General features: G+C 31.8%; 2 protein-coding genes across 3 annotated transcripts; one reads left to right on the top strand and one right to left on the bottom strand.

Annotated features, from left to right (window-relative positions):
- Positions 1-5,802: 5,802 nt before the first annotated feature.
- LOC133305530 (uncharacterized) lies at positions 5,803-6,784 on the top strand. Its single transcript, XM_061505779.1, has 2 exons — positions 5,803-6,287; positions 6,387-6,784. The coding sequence occupies exons 1-2, from the start codon at positions 6,188-6,190 to the stop codon at positions 6,509-6,511; spliced, it is 225 nt and encodes a 74-aa protein (XP_061361763.1). The 5' UTR covers positions 5,803-6,187; the 3' UTR covers positions 6,512-6,784.
- A 1,868-nt stretch (positions 6,785-8,652) lies between these two features.
- LOC133305375 (chromatin structure-remodeling complex protein BSH) lies at positions 8,653-12,456 on the bottom strand. 2 transcript variants are annotated; one of them, XM_061505582.1, is made up of 10 exons: positions 12,273-12,456; positions 12,107-12,195; positions 11,798-11,892; positions 11,632-11,703; positions 11,403-11,450; positions 11,203-11,286; positions 10,379-10,417; positions 10,207-10,289; positions 10,020-10,082; positions 8,657-9,340 (listed from the first exon to the last, which is right to left on the bottom strand). In XM_061505582.1, the coding sequence occupies exons 1-10, from the start codon at positions 12,320-12,322 to the stop codon at positions 9,241-9,243; spliced, it is 723 nt and encodes a 240-aa protein (XP_061361566.1). In that variant the 5' UTR covers positions 12,323-12,456; the 3' UTR covers positions 8,657-9,240. The 2 variants fall into 2 exon arrangements, with proteins under 2 accessions (XP_061361567.1, XP_061361566.1); XM_061505583.1 differs by lacking the exon at positions 10,379-10,417 and having other exon boundaries at positions 8,653-9,340.
- Between the last annotated feature and the right edge of the window lie 1,020 nt (positions 12,457-13,476).

Below are 13,476 nucleotides of genomic sequence, written 5' to 3'. Positions count from 1 at the left end.
AATTAGATAAAAAAAATAGAACAAAAATTATTTTATTTTGTGTTTTAGCTTATCAAAATAGGGAGAAGTTATAGTTATTATCTCTTTTTCTCACTATCTCTTACTACCAAATTTTAATTGTAGATTTTCGTCAATCTAACGGGTATAATTTATTGAAAATTAATAATTAATTATTAAATATGATCCAATAAATTACAATAATTAGATTTACGAAAATTAACGATTATAATTTAATAGTAAGAGATGGTAAAAAATAAAATAAATTGTAACTATAACTTCCACCGTCAAAATATACTCGACTCACATAATAGGTCCACCGATCTTTGGAAAAAGTACTTTGTCCAATATTAGATAAATTCCTTTATAAATAAAAGGTTAAATTTCACGAGCATATTTTCTTGAACCCATGTTCTTATGGATATATCACTGTATGCATATATACACTCGCTTTCACTCTATGTCTATTATAATGATATACTATCACATTTCCTCCACAGATATTGTTAATTCAGAGTTCCTATAAGAACATTGATCCACGGAGATGGAACATAAAAACAATAAAAAACAAACAAGCCCCAAACGTACTCAGCTATACTTCTTCAAATTTTGAAGCTTCAATGCTATATATTATGTAAATTAGAACAAATGTTTATAAAAATAATATATTTTGAGATTTTTTTTTTTTTTTTTTTTTAACTTTTGTCAAAATAGTATAACTCCTGCATGATGTTGGAGAAAATGCTTTCTCATACGGAGGTTATAAATACAGATTTTAAGAAAACAATTTTAAAAACTATAAATATAAGTATATTTGTATACATATTTGTATATACTTTTATTTTTTTGTGTAAGTGACTAACATTCTAACTTTATAAGATACTTATAGATATTCTCTGAGATATGTATACAAGTTGATGGATTGTTGTCTAGTAATTTAATATAATATAAGGGAGTACTAAAAAAAGTATCTCCAAATATTTCTCTTGTATTTTAAAAAAAATTATCTCATATAACATGAGATCAATGTTATTAAAATCGACTCGGTCGAGGTACTGGGTCACTGGTTCAATCGCATGACTCGGTAATTATATGTAATTTTATAATTTATATTAAAAAATTATAAACATACTCAAATATAAAAAAATGATAAAAATTTCAAATATTTTAATATAAAAAATAATAAATCACATATTATTATCCAATAAAAGATCAAACAAAAATATAATGATTGTGATACGGGATTTTAGGTTCAGAAAATGACATCTCTAACTATAAATTAATTCAAAATTTTCTGCATAATACATAATTGAGATAATATTAGTGTTGTAGGTATATAACTTATGTAAGTCAATAAGTAAAAAACTATTCAAAAATGTCCATGATGATTTTTTTTTGGATCGGGCCGGGTCATCGGTTAACTGACCGGGTCACTGGTTTTTATAAAAACCGGCCAGGTCGGATCGGGTCGCACCGGTTCTGATACATGGCCGGTCTGTTGTTTCAACCGAACCGATTATTAAAGTTTTCGAGTATTAATTTTTTTTTGAAATAGAATATGGCAGCAAAATGTGCAAGCAATACTACTTTTAAGGACAGGATCCGTTTACAATTTTTTTTTGCAATTACGCTAATATAGGACCGGTCGTACACTGTGTGATTAATGTAGGACCGGTCCTACATAGTGTAGTTTGTAAGAGCTTGTAAATAAAAAAATTTGTAAATATAACCTCACCCTACTTTTATATTTATTTTAACACTTTACTAAATATTTAATTTTCATTTTTCCTATTTATATCCCTTATTTACTGTTGTTTAAAATATCGTTCAGTTGGTATCATTGTTTATGTTTCTACTGTGCATGATTGACATAGCTACATTTAAATATGGGGAAAAAGTATCTAATGTTACTTTAGACAATTTTGTCTAATGTTCATCGAAACGACGTTATTTTGAAAAATTAAAAAATTAGAAGATAAAGACTATTATAACCATGAAATAAATTAAAATTATAAAAATATCATGATTTTCGCCTCAAAACGACATCCTTTCGATGAACATTAGATAAAGTTATCTAAATAACTTTAGAATAAACAAACCCTTTAAATATTGTTATTTATTTGAAGATTCTTTTTCTTTGGGTTGATATTTATTTGAAGATAATGTTAAATTCTTTTTTCTGTTTAAAATTAATTTGAATAAACCCTTAATAAAATATAAAGGAATCATATTAAAATCTAATGCAAGTAATAGTTAATTTCTCGCACTTCATCTTCAGGATTTGGAGATTTAAAACATCTTATTTCACGCCTTGAGGAACATGAGGCCTCAAACTCTATCTCCCTTCGTTTAAATATCTAAAATTGTTTGAAAGGCAATTGAAGATATAAAAATTAACATATGCATACACCGTACTTCCGGGTGAATTAACCTAAGTCGTTATTATTTAAATTCAAAGTTAAGAAAACAATAAGAATCAATTATTATTCTTGAAAAGAAGGTGCATTAATAGACTTGACCATTTTCAAAAGATAAATTCTAATTTAATAAACTAGAAATGACATGTTATGCTATTAGATGTTTGAAAAAAGATTAATTCAACACTGAAAAAATATATAATAAAAACAATGCATCATGAAAGAAGAAACAAATACAAAGAAAGCACACCACACCTTCATAGTAGTGCGTGATTCTAGAGAAGTGGAAATAGCTCAACGTAGACGACCATTCAACTCATGACCTTTCATTTATGTTTCAAATGGAACTTGCTTTTCCAAAATCTCAATTTTTTTATTCAACTGCTAATGCTTTTTCTAATTACATATCACAATAAAAAATAGAATCATGCAAGAGGCTGAAGTTGAAGCTTTAGCAAGAAGGAAGGTTCCTTTTTCAGATGCATTATTTGAACTTGTCTCATTGACCATCCACCACCGCTTAGAATAGAATCGGTCAAAGGTGTATGCAAACACATCCCAATCCTAACTCTATAATATCAATCTCTAGCACTTGAAATTTTTGCATAGTCTTTGTTCCACACACTTAACTTAGGTAAATTAGATTAATAAATTATTTACACATAATTAATTATAATAATACCGGTTAATTCTTGTATAAATCTGGTACACTAAATTAAATTCATTAATAAATTGTCAATACATTATTAATTAGTAGTTAACTACCGTAATTAATTAATGAGTAAATATTATAATTAACAGTGAATCAAACTTATTGGTCTAGTTAGTATACCTAATTTGATTAGTGCATTAAGTTTATGCAAGATTTTTTCTTTAGCGCCAACCTTAATATCAATTGGTTACCTACTAAAAAAAAATATCAATTGGTAGTCATCTCTTTCTACGAAAATCCCTTAAAGTACAATGACTACTGATAAGTAGTCTCCAGGTAGAAAATATTTTAAATGAGTACCTTTAATTAGGTCATTTAGATAAACTTCAACTTGCCATTCAAACTACAAGCATGTCACCAAATATACGAGAATGAATAAAATACATACCTCATTAAAGGATATTAAAAGGGAGCATCAAATCTTCTGTTACAGGAAATATTTTTTTTTTATGCCATAGATCAACACATAGTAGGTTTCACCGTGTGTTAAAATAAAAAATAATAATAATAAAACACGTTTATTGATATATCTGTAATATAAGACAACTCTCTCCCTGTTAAAAACACATGGATGTGGGGATATAATTCTCTGCTTTTAAGAGACAATATATGCATAATCATGCCCTACTGACCCATGCGTTATAAGGAAAGTAAAGCATGAAATAAATAATGGAATGGAACGGACATGCAGAGTTTACTATTGGGTTGCAAAATCCTTGGTTGCTTTAAATCTTTGTGATTGGTCCATTGTTGATTATTTGTCTCTGGAAATAGATGATTAGATTGTACAGTATCTCAAACCGCACTTTGCCCACCCTTTTGATCAATTCCGTCTTCTTTGACCCAATTAAGACCACGTTTGGGCCCACTAGTATGATTTAAGAATGGGCCATTAAGTGATTCGACCCAAAATTTATGGCTCACAAAAAGATTTTTAATTTCTAAGAATTGTCAATTTTTTTTAATGACCAGTTTAAATCTCACAGTATTGTAGCTCAATAGAAATAATAATGATGAGGGGAAAATTAAAAAAAGAAAGAAAGAAAGGGATTATAAAGAGGAAAAGAATGACCAAACAGCAAACATGCTGTATGTCTACATGTGAAACCACCCACCAATCATCACAATTCATTTTCAATCAAATGTGTTGTTATTTTCAATTTATAAAACTATTCATCCCAACTATAATTTTTCACTGTTATGTTGTCAGTCACATCACATGACATTAATATTGCATGTGAAAGGGAATACATACGCACAAAAAAAAAAAAAGAGTAAATATCCTCTTAGATCCTCAGCAAATTTTATGATATCCGTTTTAGTCCCTAGCAAATAAAAAGGCCCATCCTGGTCCTTAAAAAATTCAAAATTGACCCATTTTAGTTCCCAAAGAGACTAAAATGAGTTATTTTTAAATTTGTGAGGGACCATAATTTCAACTAAATGGATCCATTTTGAATTTCTTATAGACCACGATGGACCTTTTTATTTGCTAGGGACTAAAGGGGGCATCGTGAAATTTGCTGAGAACCAAAAAGAGTATTTAGTCAAAAAAAAAAAAAAAAAAAAAAAAAAAGCATTTGCAGTGAGACCAAAGGGCATACAGCATAATACTGTTTTACAATTGTGGTTTCTCAGCCATGTCCTTAAAAATTCAAATACATTTCATAAAATATGAGCACTGCATCATTGAAGGCTCAAAGCATAATTTTTTTTTGATTTAATGCTAATGTGGATATGACACTGTCATAAGATTGCATTGTTTAGGGTTTTTCAGATACCCAAAGATAAGGCAATATTCTGACTCTCAACAACTGTTACTTTCGATGTAACGTAGTGTTCATTGTTTAATCTCTTGATTTATGTTGTTGTAACCAATGACCAGACACGCTTTGCAGGGAAGGTATTGGAGGAAATGGAGATTTTCAAACAAAATTAAGCTGCATTCGGAAGCTAACAATATATCATTACTTAAATATCAATGTCTTCGTCAACCCATGATTAGAAATTAGAATCAAGCACCGTCACACTAGCGTTCACATTTAAGACAAAGTTTTAATACTTTAATTGTGCAGGTGCATATGAAATTATGAATCCTAAGCTAAAATATGGGCACTAATGTCAAAGTTGGGTACTAGATGTGGCTGAAAATGAAGTGCCCCTATCTTCGAGACCCCACTAGGGGTTGATTTTTTTGGATTGCCTTGTGTTGTTCCATCTTCCACGTTCCCATTCCCAAAATCGTATCTTTATCACATGCCATTAAGTGGGGAACAAAGCCTTTTTGTCCATTGGTGAATTCATTTCGTTACAAAGAGCTCAGAATTTACAGACCTGGCTGAATTGGGGTCCCTCTCTTCACAGCAACATTGCTATCCCCATAGAGATTAAAAAAAAAAAAAGAAGCATAAAAGACAAGTATACATTTTACCTAAACCACCATTGTAGTCTTGCACTAGAGAAACACAAATACAACAATACAACCTTATTTTCCAAAGCCACAGAAACACCGAGAAACGTGGCACGGGGAAAACAAGTGGTATGATGAAGTCTAGAAGGGTTAAAGAGGGACAAGTGAAGATAAAGTTGTGCACTGAAGGTTAAGAAAAAAGGTTGTATACTATAGACTATAGAATAGGGCCTTCAATGAAAAGGCTATAAGTTAACTTATTAAGCAGAGAGGCAAAGAGGGTCCACTCCTCATTAAATAATAGCACAGTCAAGTTGAAAAGTAATCACGTGTATGGAGGTGTCTGTGAGGGAGCGTGCACCATGTGCTTTCCTTGTGTGCCGTCGGCAACCTTTAGTTTCATGAGATAAGGGAACTCAATAAAAAGGAGTGATGTTCCTTCCATCAATACAATAGCCTCATCTCACGGATCTTGCTTCTCTCTCTCTCTCTCTCTCTCTGTGTGTGTCTCTGTGTATGTATGTATGTCTTGTGTTCCTCTCCTACTTTTGCTATATTAATTCTCTTACACAGACATCTTCTACATAGTATATAAAAATACATTCATTTCATTGCAAAGAGACTTGGCAGTATATTAATTCAGTTACAAAAATGGCATCTTGGAAGAAGACCATCACAACCCCATTCAAAAAAGCTTGCACTTTCTTTAACCAGCAACCAACAAGGGATCATATTAAGAAGTCTCAAACAGGTACATGTCATAATCTTTATTCACCACCACTTGTTTTATATTTATATATATATATTGTGACATAATCATGTGTTTGATATGTATGGTATGATTTTGCAGAACAAGAGAACCGTGTAATGGATCTGCATGGTGAAGTCATGGCATGTGGCTATGAAGATGTTCAAGTTATGTGGTCTATCCTTGATAAGTCCAAATCCACAGCCTGCAACATGACTTCTTCATAACCTGAGTCAACTCTTTCCCCTTTCCCTTCTAAGTTCTACCAACCAAACATGAAACATAAAAGTCCCACTGCAGCAATTAGCGAATGTTTTTGTATGCTAATATGTTAAAAGTCATGATTGTAGGTGTTTGATTTGAATGAGTGCCCCTTTTCCTTTGATGAAAACGGTGGCAGTTTCAGTTTGTAATTTTTCTATGTCAAAATGTTATTTTTAGGGAATCCCCATGATTGATACAAGAAAATCATGGCGAGATTTTATTGAAAGGTAGATTCTATTCACTATCTTCTATGTTTCCCTCTCCCTTCCTCCCCAATCTCTGTTCAATTCGTTTATTTTACCTCTGGTTCTTTAGAACTCAAAAGTTAATTGAGAATTAAAACTGTGTTTGGATTTCTAATAATTGGATTCATTTAGAAATATGTTCTCATTATTGAAACTCCCCCTAAAATGTGGGATTTAAATTGAGTTGCAAATCAATTTTAATGCAACACCTCTGTTCATTTTGTTTTGATAATTTCTCTTTCTTGCTCGTAGGTGAAATGGGTGAATACAAATGTATAAAATTATCAATTCGAACAATTGAAACTAAAAGTCAAGTATACATATGTGAAAGAAACTCAAAAATGAGCAAGAAATTGAACTGACATTATTTCTGATATCCTTATCAAAGTCAAGTACAAACTTTTTTATAGGAACTTTGGCTATTACTACAACAAGAGGACCAGCTACTTACTGTTATTACCTAACTAATTCAGTTACAATATTTCAACACTGATGCTCTCCAATTCTTCAAATCATGTTATTGCAAATTACTATCATTAACCGTAACAAAATTTCGGTTTGATTTCAGGACAATATATTATTCTACTATAAATTCTTATTAAGGCTAGTGATTTTATTTAATCTTTCTGAACTTTTAAGGTAATAAATATATAAATTCTTAAAATTAGTGATCCCTATTATACTCCACAGAAAAAAATCAAAAAGGAATCTTTTTTGTTCTTCAGGTATATTCTTCTCTCCTTTATATTCTCTTACGCGAAACAAACCTACATCTTTCTCTCCCTTTATCGAAATATTAATATTTAGGTAATATCCTCAATCTCTCTCTGACGTGAGTAGCTTTGTTTTTTCCTCTGCTCTATATATAGTGTACACACACACACCCATAGGTAATTTGTTCAGTTTGTCTTCACATGATTCGGCTTTGGCAAACTAAGCTGAGATAGACTGAACCCCACGTGTTAATATTCTTTGGAAGTTCTAGCTCAGAGTGTTATGTATCCATTACCTAGTCCATTTCATTCATGTGTTCGGAAGGAGGACGGTGGATTTCGATTTCTTAATTTATCATTAGTCAATGATATATTTTAGATGCTGAGGTGGTCACTTTGTATTAACCCTTCACCTCTACTGTGGATAGTTTTTCTTAGCTAAGCTTTAATCCCTCATCAAGTATTTATCTTCAGTTTAAGGAAAGTTTACCGCTTATGTGTGAAATAGATTCGAAATGAGGAATAAAAATCTTAGTTAGACACCTCTATTGCTTACCTTTCATTATGTTCATTTTGTATTCACCGACACAATAAGCAATTGATGTTTGACTTTGTAAGAATAAATCCTCTCAAAAATTATGATTCCCATAAATATATTGAAAAAGTAAATTTTATGAAAATGTGAGCAAAAAACTATTTAGTAGACAAAAATATTATCAAAAATATTGATTCAAATTTCCTAATTCTATATTTGATTGATTGTCAAATATTACTAATAATATCATATGATTTTACAAAAATAACCTATGTGACACAACCACCTTCCAGTTTACATAAAAGCTTGCTACTATCAGAAAAGTCAGAAGCATTATCTTCTCCATCAACAATACCAATCGTGCAGAAGAGTGGTGTGCAGTGAAGTTATCATCTTTTCAAAGTAAAAAATGAAAAAGGTTCAAACATTCGGCTACTTGATTGCAATTGATAATAAGGTCTAGGCAAAATGTCATACCGCAAAGAAAGGCAGCACGATGCTGCCGATGTAAATGGATTTCGTGAATTGCAGAACCGAAGCTATGGGGGGTTAATTGCTATATTCTATTGTGTGAGTCAAACAGAAACACATAATATTTGGGGATGAAAACAAAATGCAACTCTGCAAACCCTAACACTATTCAGAGGATGGAGAAGACGATTAGTGTTTGTACTTTAACAAAACCAGTACAAAATGAACAGTGATGGATTTGAAGCCAACAAAACAAAATAGAAATCTTTTCAGTTGCTTCTCCTTCCCTGCTGCGGAAATCATAGGGTTGGAAACACGTCGACGAGAACGAAGCTCCATTGACACGGGGAGCAAAGAGGGGGTAATTTTGACCTCAAAGATTGGCAAATTTTTCCACCGGGTGGGAATCCCCGGTAGTATTCTTCAATGGGATTTTCCTTCAGAAAAATAAACCCTGGAAATCTGATTTTTCCGAAATTTTTTTTACAATCCTTATATCAAATATGGATAAATAAGATTCTCAATGTCAGTTTTCGGGAATCAAAAATTTACCCAAGTACCAAGCGCTACCTAAATCCAAACCAAGCAAATGATAACAATAAGCTGAATAATTGATTCCTCATCCGATGAAACCAACTTTTATACAGTAAAATAACTTCGACCTATAAACCTCCAGCATCCGCTCTAATTGAATTATACCCTTCTTTTTAGGCGTGGCAGAGGCCAATTCACCTGAAATTTCTCTCTTCCTTTGCTTCTAGGGCATCAACTTCCTCGTTGGATAGAAGGTCCACAATGGGTTCATATACGTCCCACTCCTTTCTTTTCCTGATGAATTGAAGCAAAACAGGCGAAGCCTTTTAAGTTCTCATTTTGAATTTTATAAGTAAAACTATAAAAAGACAAAATATACAAAACGCCTCGTAAGTTTAAATTAGTTTAAAAAATTGCACAAATAAGGAGAAAATGTAGTGTAATAAGAAAATTTATATAAACAAAATACGCAAGAACAATTTTGAAGAGTGTAGTTTTCCATCATCACGTTTTGTCTCAAAAGTTCCAAAACAGTCCTTATCACAGGAAAGAATAAACTAACAAAATTTATAGGGTTATAAATATAAAAATAAGATTAAAAGTAAAATATATTATTATTTCCAAATAATTTAAATTCATTTTCTCCTCTAATTATTTTATTCTATTCCATCACTATTTTCACTGTTTTTCCTCTTAATGGATATCTGCACCTTTTTCTGTTCTTAACCACAGAAACACATGTCACTGCTTCTATGCTTTTTCCTAACCCAATTCTGAGGCTTACGAATTACTTAATCTTACAAGCTACACTAATAAGGAAACTGTCACATTGTGCCATATCAACAAGAATTTTAACTACATAAGTACCATTACTATGTGCACTCCAAGATGATTAGCTGGTGATATAAATGGTCAGTAATAAATTATTGAGTTTCAGCAAAGAAGAGCATTCAAACTTATCGAACAGACTCACCGAACTACACTAGATTTCTGACCAAATAACTTGACCAAGTCCACTGCTACAGCACCTCCTTTACTATTAATAGATCATTGACGAGACAGTAATGAAATAATGGATTAGGTACATACATATACTCACTTGGAATTATAATAAAAATGAATTTATCACATCAACAGAACTAGGACACAAGTGTATAAACCTGACTGGAGTATAGTCAGCCCCTCGACGGCCCTTCTTGCTCATTCTGCTTTCTCTAGTTGAAACCACACTTTGAATTGCAATCTAAATATGAAAACAAAGTAAGATTATGATAACTGAACCATATATAACCTAAGAACACGATATATCAATCAAACAATAGAATGGTTGACCTCATAAAGTTGCTCTCTGATAGCAAAAGCAATAGCGGGCTGCAAAACAGAAGCACTTCTGTTTAGTATGTCTAGTTTTTCAAGAGTGTCTGTGCTTATGCATGCTAGGAAGAAACGGAGAGGGAATCTCATGGTTGCAAACAAAAATCTAATTCCTACATTAACACAAATGTTGTTTCTTATTATAGTACAAACAAAAAGGCACTAACAACACAATTTTGCCACCTCCCAAAATTCTATTACATTCCCAAGAAGAATGATGATAAGAACCAAACTACAGAATCAGTAAAAGATAACAGAACACAAATCTTTTGGCGTGGAAAACCCAGATTTTTTATATATGTATTGAAGAAACAGAAGTTGCAACTAATTGGGAATTGAAAACTGAAAAGAAGAAAATTACAGAAACACAATGACAAGAAAAGAAGAAAGATAGAATAGTGAAGCAACTGGAGAGGCTTCACAATCTCCCAAGGTCCAAATTCCATATCTCCTCCGGCCACACTTCCCACTACTTATCCAACTTCATCCTAACAAACTTTGCTGAGTCAGCAATTACGGAGTTTGTGATTCCCTGCTCCTCCTTCTATAATACACCTTAATATTAGTTGGGTCCTAACAAGGGATCATTGAAAATAACATCAAGCCGACATAACTTAAAATTTCACGTATCATTCCTTCTTGGCCTTACTTGGGGAGCATGGATTTTAACACTGCTCCAACATGTCCACAATGATGGGTACTATTACTATTACCAGAACATGGATGTATAACATTTTATTTTAATTTACAATGAGTGATAAATGATAATTAGATATACTTACTCCAACCTCAGGATCTTCGATGCCCATGTCTTTGCAGAAGATTCTAGCAATCTCTTCAGGATCACTCTCAAAGTTGTTCAAGTCCTAGAATTTATTGATTTTAGGCACGCACATATACAAGCCGAACCAACAAACAAGTGCAGCAAACCAGCAGACAACAGTTCTAATATTAGCATACAACACCTGTTCTCCAATCTTACCCATAAAAACTGGTCCTTTATGAGCGTATGATTAACACGAAGATCGAGCTGTAAAAGAGAAACAAAACAATATTGTTAATAGGCAAACATTCAATTAAAGGAGATGAAATTAACATAAGCATACGATATGCTCTACTTGTCTTTCTCTTTGGCGTGTGAAGAAAGGAAAGGAGGGGAGGGGAGTTCCCTTCACAAGTCATAAGACATCAAAACGGCAATAAAGAGAGACCTTGATTGGAACAATCTTCTCACCAGCATACATGTCTTGCCCTTCATAGGATCGAAATTCAGCCAGCTGTGACTGATAACAGAAGACCAACATAAAATTTAGTAAAATGTTTGAAAAATGAAATCAAAGGTAACAAATGAGATAGATGGTCATGTGGTTGGTTTACTTGAATTGATTGAGCAATCTGCGTAACAAAAGCCGGAGGTAGCTTTAAGTCTTTAACAGTCCTTTTTGCAAACACAACCACCTCAGAATCCGGATCTATAATATACCAATTCAATTAATCCAAATCCAAATCCCTCAACTTCATCATCATCATCATCAACAACAACAACAGAAGTACGCTAAACACTTCAAATAACCGTAATTTGGAACTTGGAAAATGCATAATAGTAATAATAATAATAATAATAATATATACAAGCAATTTATCATCATTATGATTATTGAAAATGCTATGCAGGTTGCAATTTACCACAAGGGTTCCAAGTGAAGGCATCCTTGTATCTCTGCCCATCGATTTCGATATCCAATCGAATGGGTACCAAGTTTTCTGCAGTTGGCCTGTACATTTATGATTCAATAACCTATTACAAAAACAAAAGCAAAATGGCGAAAATGTTTTTGAAGTTAGAACTTACATCCTGAACTTGACGGGGTTTCGGTAGAAACCTGAAGCCGGGGTTTTCATGCTGCTTTGTTAGAATAACAATTAATTCTTGAATTTCCCTTTTCGATCGGAAAATGGCAAATTCCTCAAACCAAAATGAAAGTAACACTTGAAGGCAGCATCTACTACTACTTCTTGTACCACACTTTACTGTGTGGAAATGAAATCCCAAAAATCATGTTTTAGGAATAAGATTAGGCTTTGCTTTTCAGGCCTCAGGTCAACAATCCATATCTATTATGTCTAGGCCCACCAATTCGTTTGAAATCAATCCACTAACTCATTAAGTCATTATGTTTCTCTCTTAATTCAAAACAATTTTTTTCTTAGGGCCTGTTTGGATCCTTTTTTTTTAAAGTTAGAAGCTATTTATAAGCATAAGTTAGGTTAAATAAGTTTTGGGAAAAGCTCTTATAACGAAAAACTCTCTTTTTTATAATGAAGAAAAAAGTTAAAAACCAAAAGTTCCTAAGAGGAGCTTTTTTTAAGCTCTTATTTGTTTTTTTTGAATTATGTTCTTTTTTTTTTAAATGAAGAGAGATAAAGGTAGAAAGAGATAATTTTCTTGAAATATGTGCTTTTAAGTAATTTTTAAGCTAAATTTTTTATGTAATTTCCAAACAGCTTTTAACTTCTTTTTTTAAGTTCTTTTTTTTAGCTTTAGCTTATAAGTAGCTTCTAGCTTAAAAATAAGAGGATCCAAACAGGCTCTTATTAGTCGTCTTTTTTAAAATTGTTAATATAATTAAAATTAATTTTAATCTAATTTTAGTAACAAATAAAAAGAGTAAACAGAAAGAATTAAAATTTTAAAAAAAATCAATATTGAATTATTTTTGGAAGATTTTTAGCAAACAAACGGATATTTTAATTTGAATAAAGAAAAAAAAATATGATTAAAAATAGGGTTTGTTTTTTCTAAAGTTACTTTAGATAACTTTACCTAAAGTTCATCGAAACGACGTCGTTTTGGGACGGAAATCATGGTGTTTTTGTAATTTTAATTTATTTCAGGGTTATAATGGTCTTTATCATTCTAATTTTTAATTTTTTAACCCCAAAACGACGTCGTTTCGATGAACATTAGACAAAGTTATCTAAAGTAATATCGGAAACTTTTTTCCCTTAAAAATAAGTTGTGCTTTTACTTTTGATATTTTTTTTCGGGTGAAACA

Source organism: Gastrolobium bilobum, unplaced genomic scaffold (genome assembly GCF_033153095.1).
Source record: "Gastrolobium bilobum isolate Gb01-03AN ecotype WA unplaced genomic scaffold, APGP_CSIRO_Gbil_v1 utg1221, whole genome shotgun sequence".
Taxonomy (NCBI): domain Eukaryota; kingdom Viridiplantae; phylum Streptophyta; class Magnoliopsida; order Fabales; family Fabaceae; genus Gastrolobium; species Gastrolobium bilobum.
The sequence above is the reverse complement of the archived record's forward strand: the minus strand, read 5'-3'. Positions and strand labels throughout refer to the sequence as shown.

What these genes read in the sequence shown, in the direction of transcription:
- LOC133305530 (XM_061505779.1), top strand. Translation starts at nt 6,188, where the DNA reads ATGGCATCTTGGAAGAAGACCATCACAACCCCATTCAAAAAAGCTTGC. An exon ending in TATTAAGAAGTCTCAAACAG is followed by an intron (nt 6,288 to 6,386) that starts GTACATGTCATA and finishes ATGATTTTGCAG; the next exon opens with AACAAGAGAACCGTGTAATG.
- LOC133305375 (XM_061505582.1), bottom strand. Translation starts at nt 12,322, where the DNA reads ATGAAAACCCCGGCTTCAGGTTTCTACCGAAACCCCGTCAAGTTCAGG. An exon ending in TAAAGGACCAGTTTTTATGG is followed by an intron (nt 11,287 to 11,402) that starts GTAAGATTGGAG and finishes AATAAATTCTAG; the next exon opens with GACTTGAACAACTTTGAGAG. An exon ending in CAGAAATCTAGTGTAGTTCG is followed by an intron (nt 9,341 to 10,019) that starts GTGAGTCTGTTC and finishes TCAATTCATCAG; the next exon opens with GAAAAGAAAGGAGTGGGACG.